Genomic DNA, 18370 nt, shown 5'->3' with positions numbered 1-18370 from the left:
AATAATGGATGTCAAATACTGTCATCCAAGAAACACCCAGCATTCTAATCTGCCATACTGCAAAGCTGGCCTGAGGTGGGAAGCATAGATACATCCCAAATTACAGATGCTGGAAGCCAGCACCATTGCCAAATGACACTTTTTCCTTTGCCTTACCTACAGGAAGAAAACTATGGAATCATTTCACTTCTTTGGATGGCTATTTTATGTTGTGAATGCACCAGTAAAAAACCCACCTCATAATGAAATAACTTCTCCAACTTATCAACACTTCTGGGGAGATAAAAACCCATGCTTTTCAACAACCTTGAGGAGAAGATGCATTTCTAGTATAAAACTATAAATTCCAATCTCTGTTACCTGTTGTCCAAGAGCCAATGACTGCCTCTCCCCTGGGAACATTCCATGGCAGTACCTAGGAAGTGCTCTCCTGAGGGCTCATCTCTTTTAATTCTTTTGGTGAACAGGGACATCTGATGCTTCCAGAATGTAGGTTCTGATATCCCCCTTAAGGTTTCTCTTTGATCCAGTTCTTTGTGTAGACCTTTAGGTTTTCAGTTTTGAGGACACTAGCTCATGTGAAGTTCAGACTCTTAAAATGTCCAACCCCCAGAGTATGCATCTCCATCCTAAAGCAACTCCCATCATTGTTGAAACTCCAGAAATTGTACCAAGAAATGCCATCGTTTTTTGTAAACTTAAAAAGTAGAGCTGTCCCATGAGACTTCATACTCTTCCCCACATTTTTGTGAGGCTACAGTTCACATCAGCTACCTAATTAAACCTCTGTTCTGCCTGCTTTACTCTGAAGCTATCAGCTTCTGTGGAATAAAAATATGCCTAAAAAATCCAGTCTGTCCCAGGTATGTAGCACTTTGTGCACACCTTTCCTGGCAAGCAGCATTGACCTTCCCCACAGTATGGCTATTTGTTGTTATTTTTGTGGTAGCAGAAGTATTCTAGATGCAAATGAAGTACTTATATTTAGTAAGTGCACTGTTATGTGCTGGCTGTGAAGCAGCACAGTTAAAGAGCACAAGCCTAACACAAAGGTGCACTGCACTTTGAGAATGGGGGGTTTTATGCTATATAGAAGGGAAGTACATTTAATGAGTTTATTTTGGTTAGCCTTTGGTTTAGTTTCAAGTCTGCCAATACTGACATCATTTTTCCAAGCAGGGAGCACCATCTAAGACTTCACTGCATCACTATCCTTGGGGTGGGCCTGTGTGTGGGCTGATGCAGTGCTCAGCACTCCAGATCATTTCACTTTGGCAACCATTCTGCTTCTGCTGTCTCTATCTCCATATTCTATTTTAGGGGCTTACGGAGCACCAATCCACTCAACTAAAATATAACTGAAACAAGATATTCAGCATTAAATAAGCAAAAAGCAAAAGACTCAAAATAGGCTATTTTGTTATTATTATTATGGGGTTAAATCACTTAAACATAGATATCTTCCTACTCCTCCTCCCACATCTTTCTTTGTCTCTTCTTGTTCTCTCAGGACGCACTGATGGCCCACAGGTTTGTGCAAAAAAAAATGAACTCTGTTCTGTGAGGGGTCTATGGGTGCCAAGTACTCATCTAGCTTAATTATTGAAAAAAACCTGTTATTGCTAGAATTTTGTCTGTCCTGAGATCCTTGCAGCAAATCAGCAAATCCTAAGCCACCAGTGGGGCCAGGGAGCATCCTTTAGAGAGCGATCTGGCATGGCAGAATTGTTTTGGCATGAAAACACAGCTACACCGAAGCCGCATTCAGAGTGAAGTGGATTTATGGGTATGGGAAGCAGGTGGATTTTCAAGCAGGTACACCCATGGCAGGTGTTTGGAAGGATATAGAGGAATAGCGGTCCCTATGCTGGGGACTTCAGCTCGCCACAGAGGAGCTGTTCGGTAGGACAGCGGGCTGCCCTCATGCCCCGCAGCCGCTCGGCACTGCGGCTCCTGCCGGCGCTCCCGAAGGCGCTGTGGCGGCATCTGCAATTCCCGAGCGGCACCGCAGGGCTCTCGACTGTGCTCCCGCAGATGCCGCTCGCCAGCTTGGCACGGCAGCTCTGCAGCTCCTCTGGAGACACTCTGGGATTCGCCTGAACCGAGGCTTTGGCTCGGCTCGGCGCTGGTCGTGCTCCCGCTCCCCCCGCAGGAACTGCCGATGGCGATTAACGTGACACCCACCAGCGATGGCCCGGGCGGCACAGCGCAAACGCTGCGCTCTCCCGGAGCCTCCCCAAGGACCTTTTTCCCCCACCACTGTCCCGCAGGCAACGAGGCCGCAGCGGGAGGGCTCAGTGCCGGACTCGGCAGCCGTTTGCTGCCCGGGGGATGGGGCTGCACCCCGCACGCTGCCCGGTCCCTGCAGCGCCAGCGAGGGGGAGGCAGCGCCGGGGCGGCCGCTCCGGTCCCGGCTCCCTCCGTCCCTTGGCGGGCCGCTCCCGCCAGGCAGCCGCTGGCCGGCGGCGGGACCTATATGCTCTCGCGGAAGGTTACCGCTGCCCGGCACGGCAGCGGCCGACGGAAGCGGTGCTGAGACTTCTGAGGCAGCGCTTTGTCAAGGAGCGCCTGATTGGCTAACGGGACTCCGCAATGGTTATCTGGTAAGAGTCAGGGCCTCTGATTGGCCGCGCGGTACCTGCAATGCGTCAAGTGAGGATGCTGGGCTGCGCGTGCCAGCGCGCTGCCGGGGGGCGGCCGCGGCCCCGCCGGGAATGGCTGCCTGCAGCCGGTGCTGGCCGCAGCACCCGCCAGCTCCGGACGCTCCCGGCCCTTCTGGGCAGCATCAGCAGCGGTCCCAGAGGAAGATTTGCCGTCTCTTCATACCGCTGCAGCTTGCAGCAATAGCAACTGCTTTGCTGATGAGCCCGAGCTGGCAGGAAGAAGCTGTTCCTCAGCCAGTGACCTCTTCAGAGCAGTGTTTCTACGTGAAAAAGCGGCAGAAAGACAAAGCCGCTTTTCTCAATCCTTTTCCACAACACAGGGTGCCAGAGGTGCAAATTGTGGCAGAACAAACGTGCTCAGGCCGCCCTTCCGCTGCCCGTGTGAGAAGCGTCTCTCAGACCGCTGCTCCCAGTGACAGCTTGAGTGGCAGCTGGGGGAGGATGTGCACGGCGAAGTGATGACTGATCGCCGAAATATCTCGCTGAAACCCTGCAAAATCTTTCAACACAAAAGAGATGCTTCTGCAAAATTAGCCCTGAGCTGCGAAGCTGTGCCGAGGCACGCGAGATTGGTGTGCATCCATGTGGGGATGGCGGCCCCTCGGGCCTGGCCAAAACCCAGTGCAGTCCTGTTGCATAAGGAGCTGCAGAGATGCCATAACCACTTGTGTGGGATTTTTTGTATGTCTCTAATTGAAATAAGCATAGATCAAACAGAAGCAATGAAAGTCATCTCTGCACCAGTAAGAAGCTTACAGGACTGCTTTAAAAACGACGGGGGTTTCAAAGCAGCAAGAACTTCCTGGCAGATCTGTGAAGCTTGATACAATAAGTGTCTAAAGGTAGAAGTAGGTTACAGACACTCATTATCTAAATTCTTCAGTATTTCTGTTACTGGAGTGTTTTCATTGCTCTTTTTCAAAATCCCATTCTTGAAGAGTGAGTCAGCAAGAAGCCTGTGAATGTGTCAGGGAGCAGTGTTTTAAATAAGCTTTTGCTGCTAAGCAATTATTAAAGAGCATGCTTACATATGAAAAAATTACAAATTTGCATATGAACATAACAGCCCAATTTTTTCACTCTAGTGAAAGTTTTTTCCTAACTACGGTTTTCAGGATGACATTCTTGATGTGCTAGTGTAGGAATTTTGAGTTAAATTCCTTGGTAATTTGTTTTCTTTGTTCCATTTGGTTACCTGGAAATAGATCAGTTTTTAATTTAAAATTATCTTGATTTCCTTTTCAGGGCCCTACTGAGTACAAACTGCTTTCCTGCTGGCATGAGAACTTCTTACTGTCTTTTTTCCAAAGAACTCTTTCAAAATATTAAAAACAATTGAACCGCTTTTCCTTGTAATCCTAGCCAAGTGGAACAAGTGCAATGAAACCTTTATGGGAAAATTATATGCCTGTGTAATTATAATGTTTATGAGTCCAAGTTTGCTAAAGTGAAACATAAAAGTCAGACTGCAAGCTCATTCTGTTTCTTACCTGGTCATTTAAAGTATGATAATGTTTTTGAAAATTTCATGTTTGAACACGTTAGGTCTAAACCAGGTTAATGTCTTAATAAATGGAAAGGAAATTGGTATAAAGCACTGCTAAAGGCATCACCTTGTTCTGGACTATTTTCCAGAACAACCTAATATGACTCATAAAACAAATTTGTTGTATTAATTTACTATAATAATACTATAATGACTGTACAAATAACAGAACTACGTTAATGACAGAGAACCTGGAAAAAGCTTTTAGAAGTGACATCATCCCATCATTCAACAGGAAATAAATATACTAATTTTAGTTAGCACGTAAGTCATTGTTGCCCCAAACAGTCTTCTTTAAATCAGACTATTTAAAAGATAACTTCAAGGCTTTGGTGTGTTCAAGGCAGCAATATATTCTTAGAGTTAGCTTACAATGACCAAAAGTTCTAGAATGAATCAATGGGAATAAAAACCAATTATGTGTTTATTAGAAAGAATTACATTGATCAAGTAATGGTAATTCCCAATCAATCAGCTATGAGTGATGATGCTACATTTTATTTTTTTACAGGTGCTTTATGTAGGCCATGTCCAAAGCCATCAGAGTGTATGGCAAAGGCAATACAGGGTAGTAAGCAGAGTTCATTACAGCTCTAAATATATCACATTCTAAACATTCTGATTGAAAACATGCCCCATCAATTTAAAGCAACCATTTAAAAACCAATGTATTTACAGCAATGTCATTACACCAACATCTGTTAAATGTATGCAGGTCTGCCATCTTATGGAGCCTGAATGGTACTGCCAAATAACAGAACGTGGAGCTGCATGTTCATGTTTGGTGAATAGTTTGAATTTTTCCTTTACAGGTAATGTGTGCTTTCTTCTAAAACTTGCACCATTTGGATGCACTCTTTCTATTTGATTTGTATGTTTGTGGGATTTATGCGTGCATGCAAGTGTAAACACAATCATATAAAGGTGTTACACTGCAAGTTTAAGCATATAAAAGCTGGAAAGAGTTGAAGTTAAAGCTGGTTATTTACACTATATGACAGCCTGGACCAACATAATCATATGCAAGTTTTTGAGGGAGCTCTGTTGGATCTGTCTGGTTCAGCATTCAGGTTAGATGGTTTTATTTAGTGAGTGGCTATTCAGAATTTTGCTTTAGCCTCTTTGTTTGGAGTGTGACTGTGCTGTATTTGCTGCAAGCTAGTCAAGTCTTGTTCTAAAGATGAAATTATTAACTCCTTTATGGGCTTTTCTACAGCTGTTATTATTAGAATATAATATAAACAGTTTTGAATTAAGTTTGTACAGGCCAAAGCAGACAATCATCATGGCAATATTCAGCCCAAGTGATTAAATTTTGGCACAGCTATTAAAGTTGCTAAAATGATGCTTGTTTGTTTGTTTTATTTTCTATTTTTATAAAAGCTATGTCAGATAAACTTGATAAGTGACTTTTGGGTCAGCCAAGAACAAATGCACAAGAACACAAGAATGTTATAATTAGTACATCAAGTATTATTATACATTATTTTCTCTTTAACTGGTGCAAATTTATTTTTGGGTGAAAAGGATTCTTCAGGAAGACCTCATTATTTTGCTTTTGAAAAGTTTGAGGTGAGTTAGGAAAGTGGTTGATCTAAGTGGTTGTGACACAGTCAGATACTGTGGTAGAACACTTAAGATAAGCAAATTGTCCAGCATTCAGTGAAGTTTTGCAGAGTTTTACCAGCTGCTGGAAAATCTAGTAGTGCCTGGAATCTAAACACATAGGAGGATGTCTGATTTTTCCCAGTTGTACCCGTACTAGAAAGTACTCTATGTTATACCTTTTCCATTTAGTGTCATTTGCAAATATTCATATCTACCCTGATGCTCTTGATCAAAAAAGACACTAAGCACAAACTGCCATTTAGATTACTGTCAATTTGTGAATTTGATGATGTGAAGTACTGCTTACCACGACAAAGATGACTTAGCATAATTTGTTTTCACTATTTGAATCAGTTTGTTATCATGATATATCAATTTTCATTTGTCTTTCATCTAAAAGTTTTACAGTTTCAGATGGATGTTAGGTAACCTTGGCTTTTTGTTGAGGAAGTTATCTTGTGTCTCAAAGGTCATGCCACATGTTACTGTGTCTTAAACAGCACAAAATAAGACACCTTTTTTTTTCCAGTCAAAAAGAATCTGTTGTTGACTAGAAAAAATCAAATCTGTAAACCACATATGTTATATGACAGCAGCAAATTTTTTTGTGTCCAAAACTTACATTATTTTGAAGTGGATAGTTTTGAAGGTGGATACAGACTCACATTCATTATTTTGAAGGTGGATAGTTTTGAAGGTGGATAGTTTTGAAGGTGGATACAGTATCTTGAAGTGGATAGTTTTGAAAGTGGATACAGACACACATTCAAACCCATTGCCATGTACACATCTCACCGGAGAGCTGCTGCCAGATGCAGATACCAGAGGAGTATTTCATGCTGTGTAATTCTGAGCTGGAGGTGTGGTCAGGCAGGTGCATCCTCAGCATGACAGCCAATGAGCATGGTGTTGGCTAGGTTCATTGATGGCATGTGTATGACAATGCAAACAATCTCCTGCTACTATAGGTATCCACATATTTTTATGAAAGACTTTAGGAATGACAGCAAATAGGCATAAGGGTATGATTTTTATACGAGTGGCACTCATCTGACAGATTCCTAACAACTGCAGTGTTAACCCCTTTGTAGCTGCATTAGGCAACCCTCAATATTATATTAAATAGTTTAAAGTCATCCTCCATTGAATTTACTTCTCATCAAGTTAGGGAATATAGTTTCTAAGATTTGTCTTTGACTATTTTCAATAGCTATCCAAATTGACTAACCTGCTATATGCTAGTTAGTTGAAATAGAATACAAGCTAAAGCATTGGCTTGAAGAATCTGGCTTCTTGTGGTATGGTTTCAGTCATTAGTTATAGGCACCACAGTGATAGATAAGTGTGTCACTAAAGGTGCCAGGTACCTTGCCAGTCTTGTGTAGAAGTTTGTAAAGCTGTTGGTAGCCAGCTTGCAATTCTGGTTACCACAGCTTCAATTCTTACAATATTGAGAATTTATTTGCTAGAATTTTTGTGTTAAACAAATTCAATGTTCATGGTCCTACACCAATACCACCCAGCAAAGTTTGCGTGGTATCTCTTTGATTTCTTTATCCTATTGCTGTGTGTTTTTTGTAGCCATCATAGAGGAAGATGCTATATTCATCACAAGTCTTGTTCCTTGTACCAGTTGGCTAAGTTCACATGTATGTTAATCTCATTAATTTTGGAGCCATAATCATGGGCTCTCATCCATGATACAGTGTCTTTGTTAAGAGGTTTTTTGGTTGTTGAATAAGCAATTCTAGTTGCATGTAAGATACACAATCAGGAACAAGTAGTATCTTAATTGTGTCTATTTGCATTGACTTCCTATTGATTATTAGCAGTGTTTATAGAAAAATGGCTGAATATTATCATGTTGTTCTCATTGTTTAAAATTTGAGTGTAATTCTTAGGAGCCCTTAAAGTTTGATTGGTTGTCTTATGTGTCTATAGTACCCACTTAATTTTATTAATAAAATAATTTGCAAGTTCCCATCCAATATTACCTACAGCTAAAGTCAGTTAATTTTAGGCTTTAGGATTACTGTGACATTATCACCTACTCACCTACTATCAGTTCTTGACCCAGAGCTAATCTGTGAGAATGTATTTCCAGCCTTCAGGAAGGACCAATATAATCTACTTGCTGAGTTTCTCAGAGTAGTTTACCTTCCTTGAGATTGGCAGCCTATTGCTCTTTTAAAAGGTACAGTCTCATTAAAAAACTAATCAAAACAAAACAACAAACCCAAAACCAACAAAAACCTAAAACCAAAACCCAAGAGGGTATGTGTTTACTATATGTATCACCAGCACCAGCACACAGGCAATCCTCTCCTTGTATCCTGTTGAAATAAATCATAACTCCCAATGTGTCTTAGCCATTCTGGTACCCACTTACTAGCTTTTCTCAGAAGGTGATTGAATGTTTTAGATCTCTATTAATACAAATGCTCTGGCCTCCCATCCATCATGTACCTAATACTGCAACTTCTTGACTTGGTCCCTGCTGTGTAGAGTCAAAACACTAATATTTAATTCCAGAAAATGCTTGATGGAACATTAATATTTAATTCCAGTGAATGCTGGATGATAGCATTCATACTTTGGTGAACTTTTTCCTCATGCACTCCAGTTAGAGTATGATCTGTGTACTGTAAAATTGTTACTGTGGTGGGAGGATCATTGCTTCCAGCTGTTTAGCTAACATGGCACAGACAAAGATGGGGCCATGGTTAAAATCTTGGGGTATGTGATAAAAGGTACATTGTCTTCCACCCTAAGTAAATGCAAACTGTAGTTTCTCTTGCTCTTGTATCAGGATGATAAAGACCATTTCTTGTGCAGCTGACACACCCACCCATGGAGAGCATTTACTGTGCTGGAAACCAGGGGCTGTTAAAGAGCCAGTTGCTTCATGGGAAGCCCTACAGTCAATAGTTGTGTGCCATATCCTGTCTGCTTTATTAAAACTGGGCTGTTACACAGTGAGCTTTTTCTATAGTACCCTGTTGCTCCAGTTGTTTGACTTAATTCTGTCACAGGTTTTATGGCAGGGGGTTATGGCTCTGAGCCTTCTTTCATTGTGGTACTTGTTTGATCAGTCTCAGCATGTGATTGACTTCCTGGATGTAAACTTTAACTTGTTTCTTATCCATCCTAGCATACATTCCAAGACAACAAAACAGACTGATACAGAGCAGGGGCTCTCAGGATTAATCCATTGGATTGGGGCAGTCATTTGGTGCTACTGGAAGATCAAACTTCTGTCCCCAGACTGATGTGCTGGATGTGCAGGAAGATACATGCTTCCACACCAGCACTCTTATGCCACTTCTGTACCTGTGTGCATGCATCATATACTGAGGTCCCAAGTTTTAACTTGCTTCCCTCATCTCCAGAAGAAGACACTGGTTTCATTTCCTCATATGGCTACGCTCCACCCATGTCACATTTCCAAACTTGTCTTGGTCCCAGAGTCTTGGAAAAGATGGCTCTTGGCTGGGTTTCTACAGTGAGGGCCATGATGCAGAGGCAAGAGCTGCTAACCCAGACAGCAGCAAAACTCTGCCCAACCATCCTGTGCTGGTCACACACAGCTGCAGGGGTGGAGAGAAACTGCTCTGTGCCAAAGCATACTGGAGATACAGGAACACTTCACTGTATGAACTGTTAATGACTGCATGGAATGACTTCTGCAATGGTGATTGCTCCACAGCTCGTGAATCTTCTACTTGTGGCCTTCTTTGCAATTAAAAGAATGTTAAAAAGGCAAAATAATGTTGTTAATTAATGGGATTATCAATTTTGACTGAATCAGAGACCACTTTACTGCTTAAACCCTCACTGTGTTTCTCTGCTTTAAAGTGGTCAGAAGCTGACCCCAAATACAAGTGAAAGCAGAAGGTGGATCAAATTTTTGTGCAGAGCTGCATTTAAAGAAAAATTCTAACTGCAGAGATTAAAACATAGTTGAGTTACTGTGTTGGGAAAAAAAAAATCTATAAATTGGTGTCATTATTTATGTGCCTTATTCTTAAAATGGTAGTTACTGATAAAGCAAAATGGCAAAAAAATTACTGAAATTGGCATCCACTCTGCTTTCTTCAGCTCCCAAACAACAGGGAGATCACAGGAAGCTCAGAGGTTGCTATGTAGAAAATACTATTCTGCACCAGACTGGAGATCAGACTGGGTCAGTATCTTTCTACATCTATGGCAATATGAGGCCCTTGAATTAATTACTTGCTGCTGGTAAGGAGAATCAGTCCATCCCCATGAAGGATTGTACTCTAAACTTTAGGAGTAAAAGATTTTCTTAACTTTGAAGCATGACTTGTTAAAAGGATTTCAGAATTATTGTGAACAAGCACAGTTCCAGGTAGTTTCATATTCATGTACATTTTAGAATTTACTCAGTTCTTGACCTTGGTGGATTTCTGCAGCAGTATGTTTCACCATGCAATTACTTATTGATTTGGCAAACAGTAATCAAGCACATTCTTTCTTCTACAAAAATGGTGCAAGATTTTATTATCATTACAAAGGAGGAAACATTTCAGCTCTCTTGTTTTGTCTGAGAAACTGGCATACAGCAAACTGCCTTCAGCTGTCTGTATCTTTTAGATCAGATTATCTTAAAATGTCATATTGGAATTCTGGTGTTAATTTACAGTGTCAACGTCTTAGGGTGGATGAACCTTAGTATTTTACTGAAACATAATGTTTTCTGGGTTTTCTAATAATTCAAACCAGCTTTATCTAGTTATTTTCAGCTTTCATAATTATGTGTATTTTTTTTACCTTCCTGATGCATAAATCAATGAGTAGCATTTAATCTAACATTTGGTTTACTTCTGTTTAACAATAAAAGCCTGTACAGATGGCTGCAAAACAGAACCCTCAGACACAGTTGGATTTGTACATTTGTGCTGATTTCTTGCTCAAGGGAACTCAGTTCAACATGCTGTACTGCCAGATCCATCCCTGCACTAATTCTCTTGGCTTCAGTGCATGGCCACATGGGATCACCTGTGCTAGCTGGCTAAGCTAAGAGATTCTGTACAATTCCAAAGAGATCTGCTTGACAATATGAAAAAATGAAGTCTGAAGAGCATGCTGTGTTGGGCTTTGGACAGTTCAACTGTTTTGTTCAAAGTAGGGGCCATGAGAGCCACTTTCCATTCAGGGACCACAAGAAATAATTACAACTTTGATTTATTATAATGGGCAGTAGAAAATATTGTGCTCACCCTGGGTACTGTCTAGGTGCAGACAATAGGAGGGTCAAAGATTCAGCTGATTTTCTGAGGATTCAGAAATCATTTCAGAATTGTGGAAGTCATTGAGAAGCTGCTCTAATTCTGTCTGTGTGACATCAGAAATGCTGGAAGGAAGATTTTTAGAATACAGCTGCCTACAAAAAGTCTGGGAACTACAGGCAAATAAATTGTTCCTATTCATGTGAATTTCTTTGTGCTCCATAAATCAAGTTGTAATGTCCATTATTCCTAAAATCAAGGATCATATTAAATTTCATCAATTTCTTTTCCTAATGGAAAAAACCCTTAAAGATGTAGAAATCTGAGCAACTCTGGGGCCTAAAAGGAATTGACACTTCTAGAGAATATGATATTCCACAAGATTGCAACATAGGAACAGGCAAACAGCTTCTTTGGCTTTGTTTGGTATGGCTTATACAGGGCAGGCAAGACACACAGAACTGCAAGTCCTGAAGCTAACTTGTTTTTATGGAGTTGTGCACCTTATCTGAATATATGCAAAGTATGAAAATAATTAGTTGTGAATTTTTGATCATCCATTAAAGGCAAACTGTGATAGTGATTACATTAAAGTCAAATTACTTGTGCTCACTTGTAAGTTGGCTTGCTTTTCTATGGGAAACAACGTTCTTTCAAAATCACCCCAAATGGTAAGCACTTTCATGGTGCAATACAAATAAAACAGAATAATCAGCTGCAAAAATGCTGTCCAGAACTAAAACATACTTCCACACTGAGAGGTGATCATCGTTTTTAGGAAACAACTGTGCTTGTAAACAGTGTTAGCACTGTGACAAACAAGCAGGAAAGAATCACCTTATAACTTCAGCTGAATCCTTAGGGTCACGCAGCTCGGTTGGGCTGGAGCTGACCCAAAGATGGAATGATTCTCAGCACTCTACTCCTCCTAATTGTAATGTTTCCCATTTTCTTTTGCAAGTAATACTTTATGGTGTAAATACCTCACTGGTGGTGTCACCTATGACATTTTGGCCTTTTCATTCTTCCCATACTTTCCTCCAGAAACTGGCCAGGGCTCTTGCTGTTGATGTTTCAATGCTATCTCCCCAGTTGCCTGTAGGAGAGTTTGTTGGGTCAGATATCCAAAGCGGATCCGTGCCTGTGTATCGGATTCACCTGACCTGAAAGGCCTCCCACAATCCTGCCTGCTGGGGATCATTTCCACATCAATCCTGCCTGCTGGGGATCATTTCCACTTGAAGGCGCCTGCAGCTGGCCTGCAGCCCAGCTAGGTTTGAGCTGCTCCTGGGGGGAAGCAATGTGGTGTGACTGCAGCATGCTGTCTGTCACTCCTGGTTCTGGGAACACAGTGAGGAAAAAGCTTCAGCTGTTTTTTCACAGAGGCCACTTTGGATTGACAAAATTGATGATTTCTGGCTCTGCAGGAAGGTGCATGCATTGTTCCCAAGCCAGGCACGGTCTTGCAAGAGATGTTTGTACAGTCATGGGCTTCAGCTAATACCTATGCTGGAGGCAGTGTGGTTGGTTTTATATTTGTGGCACAGATTATCTGCAATGAAGATAATCTAATCATAGATAATTGAGAATTGGCTCAGTGGGTGTTACAATCCTGCTCTCAGTTTTGATCTAGCACAGGCTGGTTTTTGCTGCTGTCCAGGCACTGCTATCAGCATGAGGTATTCCTGCTTCCCTGCTCCTGTTCCCTCTTCTGCCTGTGGCATGCCAGCCATTCAGTTGTGCTAGCAACTGAATGTGCTAGTGATTATCACAATCAATAATTTTTTTTTAACTCCAGTCAGTTCCTTGACTTAGGGCTGGCAACTTTTTAATGAACCTTAGTTCAGAAGCCCTGAAAGCAATTTTGTTGGCACAGCTGAGGGGCACAGGGGTATTAAGAAGGTTTTAAGCTATTACTGACATTTTTTATCATGAAACAGTAGCCACAGTTCAGCTGTATTTTTGTAATTTCACTATACCGTTGTAAATTAGGAGTATCTCAAATAAAACAATGCTTTCACTATCACCAAACATGTTTTGAGAAGGTGAAATAATTAAAAAAAAAAGAAAAATTATGGTAGGTAGTTGGAGATTTGAGAGAAGGCTTTTTCTTCCTTGCAAGTAAAATAATTTAGGAATGCCATCAATAAATAGAATTATTTTATTTTAGCAGATGAAAACAGGATTATCTTCCATTTAGTACTGAACCAGCACTTCGAAAACTGCAGGGTTACAGAATTAAAAATCACATACAGTGTTCTCTGAAAAACTCGATTGGTTCAGTGAGCCATGTCCTACTGAGCATTTCATGGCTTGTTGGGAATGAGAAGCAATAGTGCCTCGGATTCACCAGTCATTTCTGTCATTGACTTCAGTGAAGGAAAGGCTGCAAATAAAGCTGCTGCAGGGGCCCTCTGTCCCACAGCCAGGTGTGGCAGGGCCAGACAGGCAGAGAAATAAATGGCTTGTCCTTGGAGCTGCCTCTGTCACAGCACCCTGCTTGGCAGGAGGGGGAAATGTACAGGGTGGAGGGAGACAGATGATCATCAGGCTCCAGAAATCCCTTCTAGGAGTGCCATCTGATGGGTCTAACTGCGCTTTTTGTTGAGAGGGTGAGAATCCTTGTGTGCAGGAAATATAACTGCACAAAGGAAAGAAATCCAAACAAAGGTAATAAATGCAGAGCAGGCACTTTGACAAGGAGCAAACAGATTCCCTTTTGACAAGCAACGGAACTGATGACTGTCAAGCTCTTTCCTTGACAGGAAAAAAGATGTCAGAATCTGCTGCTGGAGAAACCTCCCACCCCATCTGACTATCAAAACACAGCTGGCAACCCCAGGGAAGAAGATCCCTGAACAACAGGGAAAAACAACACATGAAAATACTCTATTTCTTTTGACTTGAGAAGAACAAGTTCTATCAGCAGAAAACTCTGTTTGATACAGCTATTAATTAGCATTATTGGCATTTTCTAACTCTGGCCTTTCTTACTGCTTTCCTCCCTTTCCTCTTTAGTCTGTCCGAGCACCTCTCCCCATCTTATCTATGTTTCTGACAACTCACTAACTCACTGTGCTAATTATCTGAATGTCCTTCTCTCTGGGCTCGTCTGTGACTGCTAGTCCTAGTAATTTACCTTTTTGAAATAGTTATTTACTGAATAGCAATAGAAAGTAATTACTTACAATAGCCAAAGAAAAACCCTGATGTTAGCATTTTAAAATGAGATACTTTACAGACAAAGTCTTAAAGTCTTCAGGGTTCATATTTCTGTAGTGGTACTCTAGTACAGGGCCTCCATTAACAATTATGGCTGTTCAAGAATTTCTGTAATGTCAACATTGGAGTCTCTTTCCTTTCTAGTATAGTGTTCCTGATTTTTTTGCTAACAAATATGGGATACCAACCCACAAACTGAAGGTGCAGTGTTCTATAAATGAACTTGGATGAACCTAGCAGAGCCTGCTTTATGTAGCTCTTCCTAAATGAAGGCTGCTCTGACAGTGTTTAGAGATTCCACAGTTCATATGAGGCTACTGTGTGCTCCTGCCAAAGGCCGTAACAGAGTTTGGGGTGGAGTGCAGCTTCCCCTCTCAGTGTGAGGGTGCCAGAAGTTTTTAGATTTAAGCATATGGTGTACTTTCTTCATTAAAACAGCAATGTGCTTAGCTCAGAAGTACTTAATTCTAAAACTCACTGATAGCCTTTTGATAGCAGCGTTGGTAGAATGCCATTTAAGTGTTATTTGGATTTTAGGACTCTGAGCAGCCCTAAATATAGGGAATCAATGGTTGTGATTCCTAGGAAATACAGCTGCAGCTTTACATTTCTTTCAGCACAAGATTGTCTACAATGATTAGCTATACTTTAATGAAGTTGTTCTGGATATACTGATGAACACTAACAATAATTTCTTAATCTTTAATTAATTGTGTAAATTGTTATCTGCTTTCCTATTTACTTCTATATGGATTTTTTGGTATTGTTTTATATATATATATATATATGATTTCTAGTTCAGAATGGTCTGGTTGCTAGGTTAAATAGAAAGAGCTCATATCTAATATGGATAATAATGAAAAGAGTAGACAAGAATTGCTTATCAAAGCAAAGTGTTTGAAATAAGAAACTGTTATTGAAGCATCTTGGAAGTTTTCCATATTTACATGACATTTCATGTAAATAAAGTGAAGTAATGAAAATAGGTGAGAAGTCCTTTGTCGAAAAAAACTCATATAGTCAGATGGGTAGAAAGTATTTCAGATAATGGCTGCAGTTGAGAAAATGAACTCAGGGTTCATGAAAGCCCAACAGTTTTGAACAAAATTTATGATCTGAAAGTAATGAAGAATCTGTGGGGAATTAAAAAAGAATGTAACATTTAATAGGGGAAGAAGAAGTATTTGGGATAGACAGTGAGATAAATGATTGTTGTACAATACTGAGTGTCTGGGAAAAGGAAGGAACAAATACGCCTGGCCACGTGTGAGCAGATGGTCATGTGTGGTCATGATCATCCTGAGGTACCAAAAAGGGAACAAGTATGTATGGGAGACAGATCTGTGCTATGAGCTCTTTGACAAAGGGTTGTCATCTGGTTTTGTGCATGTCTGGGTGTGGAATAGTGGTTGTGAAGAGAGAGAATTCTAGGGAGAGAATTCATAGAGGATCATAGCATGAGTCAGCTTGGAAGGGTCTTCAGAATATCTTCTAGTCCAATCTTCTGCTCACATGGGAATGAAAATGGTTGCAAACATTTTGATAAAGTTGAGCATATTCATGTTTGTGGTACAGACTAACAGATTTTGAAGTACTCAATTTTCTTGGGAATTTGTAAATTTTGAACTGCTCCACTCCTGTATGTGTGTCTAAAATAAACTACAGAATATAAAATTGTATCTATATTTTCACTATTACCCTGATGCATGTGTATGGGCATTCAAATTATTTTGGCTTAGGCTATTCTTATTCTTGCACTAAGAACTAGGTTTGCATTGCCATCATCCTTATTTTTCCTCCTAATACATTTAATGAATGTACAACTGGTTGCAGCCTTCTGAGCTAAAAGAACTGCTTTTATGCAATTTAATGGCTATAGCAAAACACTAAGGGACAGGTAAGGTGAAAAAAATGTGCATGAAAAAAGCACAGACATACCTTTGAGGACATACCTATGGTTCTTTGAGGAAAAACCATAAAAATAAAATAATGTTCTTTCTTCTCCACATGAAAATCAAATTTCCAATTGCTGTTATAGAGCTTACCTATGCATTCTCCTCTTTTCAAAGCTGTGAGCATACTGATGCTTTTAGGGTGAAAAGGAACAGCACATCAGCAGAATAACTGCAGTCTATGATAGGACTTTCACTGCTAGTAAGATAGAGGATTAAATTTTAATAAATATATAATTGATTAGTCCCAGTTAATACAGTATTAGTGATGGCATCCATAATTTAAGTATATTAGGTTGGGTTTTTTATAGGCTTAATAATCTTCAGTGTGCTGAAAGGAGTGTAATAGTTGAGGACAGCAGGATTTCAGGTCATTATATTGTAGATTTTTTTAAACTGTGTATTTATCATCTAGCTTCAATGCCTGTCATATCAGTTGTCTAGTGACAGCAATCAGCATTCTGGCAAAGGGGTGACATTGCATACAACTCAAGCATTATACAAATTGTCTGGTAATAAACTTTTCAATACCAATAATGGATATCTATGTGATATTACTTACAGATTGAATTTTTTTAGAAAACTGAGGAAAGCTTATGGTCTCATTGGCAGCTGAATTAATGTAATTTTGCAGCACAAATGGAGATTGGAGAAAGGAAAATCTGTGGGCATCTCAGCTCAGTTGTTGGCAAACCATGGGAATGAGGAAGATTTCTGGCAAGGTTGAAGACAGATTAAAAAATGCAGTTGTACAGTGAAAAATGTGGGCTGCTAATGCTCAGGTACAGCTCAGGTACTTGTGCAAGTGTCAACAAAAGCTTTTTTATTTATTTACTGGGCACAAACTGAGGCTATTTTAGACTAATTTATGTAGGTAGTAAAGATGGGAAGGAAACTGGTTGTGTTTAAATTAAAAACAGAACAGTCCTCTCTCCATACCCACCTGGCTGAAAAATCCAACTGAAATGGAAGAATAAACAAAACTGTTTTGACAAAGTTTTATAGAGCTTTTTTAATACTATAAGAACAAATATTGATAAACTAGACATAGTAATTGAGGTAATAAATCAGGCTTAGACATGACAGAGATCTGGAATTTATCTAACACAGATACAAAAAATGTCTGGAATTTACATTCCAAGTATGAAAGAGGGATGAGTAACCTTCACAGTCAGAGAAGAAACAAGGAAAAGCTCTGTGTAGAATGGAGAAGGGAAATGAATGAATCAAGAAAGCTACGATTTGGAGTCTTGGAGGTGCAGACTCAAGGTCTTGCAGAAGACTGAAACAAAAAGACTATTTGGCAATATAGGCAGCAAATTGCAACTAGCACATAAGAAGGGGGAGCCCTAAAGGTTTTGTATCATCTAGTTGCATGCCCCAGCCTAATGAGCAATTTTGCAGCTTTCAGAACAGACAAAGATGTAGAAAAGAAAGACAAAGCCAGAAGTGAATATACACAAAGGGAAAAGAACTGTGGGGTGGAAACTAAACTAGGAGAGCTCAACTTATTCAAAGGGATGGGGAGCATTACTGACTAGTGAAAAAACTAGGGAATGAAGTTTTATGGCTTGTGGTAGAGATTTTAATCCACTTGTGGTGTGCTATATAACAAGCTTCATTTTTATTTTATAAACATTTGCTATATTTGCAATTAAAGCTTAGAATGAATGAACAGTATGGGAATAAACAGAAGATGGGATAAAATGCAGTTCAAGTTTACCAAACATAGACCATGAGTGTATTTTAATGGCAGCAGAATTTTTAGGATGGAAACATGTTAGATACAATTAATTTTTATCTCAGTAAAGCATTTGACAATGTTTCACTTGTGAGATTATTAGGTGAAATGGGAAACAGCACAAGAAATAGATGAAGAAGTGGCTAAAAGAGGGATGAGAATAGGTCTGTGCTGGAAAGGGGACTATGAGACTAAAGAGGGAGTTCAGTGGGGGCTCCTTACACCAACTATTGGCCAACATTATTTAACAAAGGCAATGACACAAAAATAAGAATGTGCTAATTAAACTTGCTGATGGCAAAACCAGAGGCATTGCTCACAATGAGCCAAATCAAAAATTTCAATCCTATAAAACAGGTATTCTATGGAAGTAAAGTTGAATTTAATAC

At 40.1% G+C, this 18370-nt stretch overlaps 1 protein-coding gene across 4 annotated transcripts; it reads left to right on the top strand.

The window, feature by feature from the left end:
• The first annotated feature begins 1726 nt into the window (after positions 1-1726).
• LOC129122121 (uncharacterized) lies at positions 1727-14959 on the top strand. Of its 4 annotated transcripts, XM_077180611.1 has the most exons (3): positions 1727-2603; positions 4925-5021; positions 8969-14959. In XM_077180611.1, the coding sequence occupies exons 1-3, from the start codon at positions 2190-2192 to the stop codon at positions 9022-9024; spliced, it is 567 nt and encodes a 188-aa protein (XP_077036726.1). In that variant the 5' UTR covers positions 1727-2189; the 3' UTR covers positions 9025-14959. The 4 variants fall into 4 exon arrangements, 2 of the variants coding, with proteins under 2 accessions (XP_077036726.1, XP_077036727.1); XM_077180612.1 differs by lacking the exon at positions 8969-14959 and having other exon boundaries at positions 3909-5554; XR_008534510.2 differs by lacking the exons at positions 1727-2603; positions 8969-14959 and adding an exon at positions 2615-3505 and having other exon boundaries at positions 3909-5554.
• Positions 14960-18370: the final 3411 nt, after the last annotated feature.

The sequence above is a fragment of the Agelaius phoeniceus genome, chromosome 6 (assembly GCF_051311805.1).
Source record: "Agelaius phoeniceus isolate bAgePho1 chromosome 6, bAgePho1.hap1, whole genome shotgun sequence".
NCBI lineage: Eukaryota > Metazoa > Chordata > Aves > Passeriformes > Icteridae > Agelaius > Agelaius phoeniceus.
Note: the sequence above shows the minus strand (reverse complement) of the source record. Positions and strands in the feature narration are given on the sequence as shown.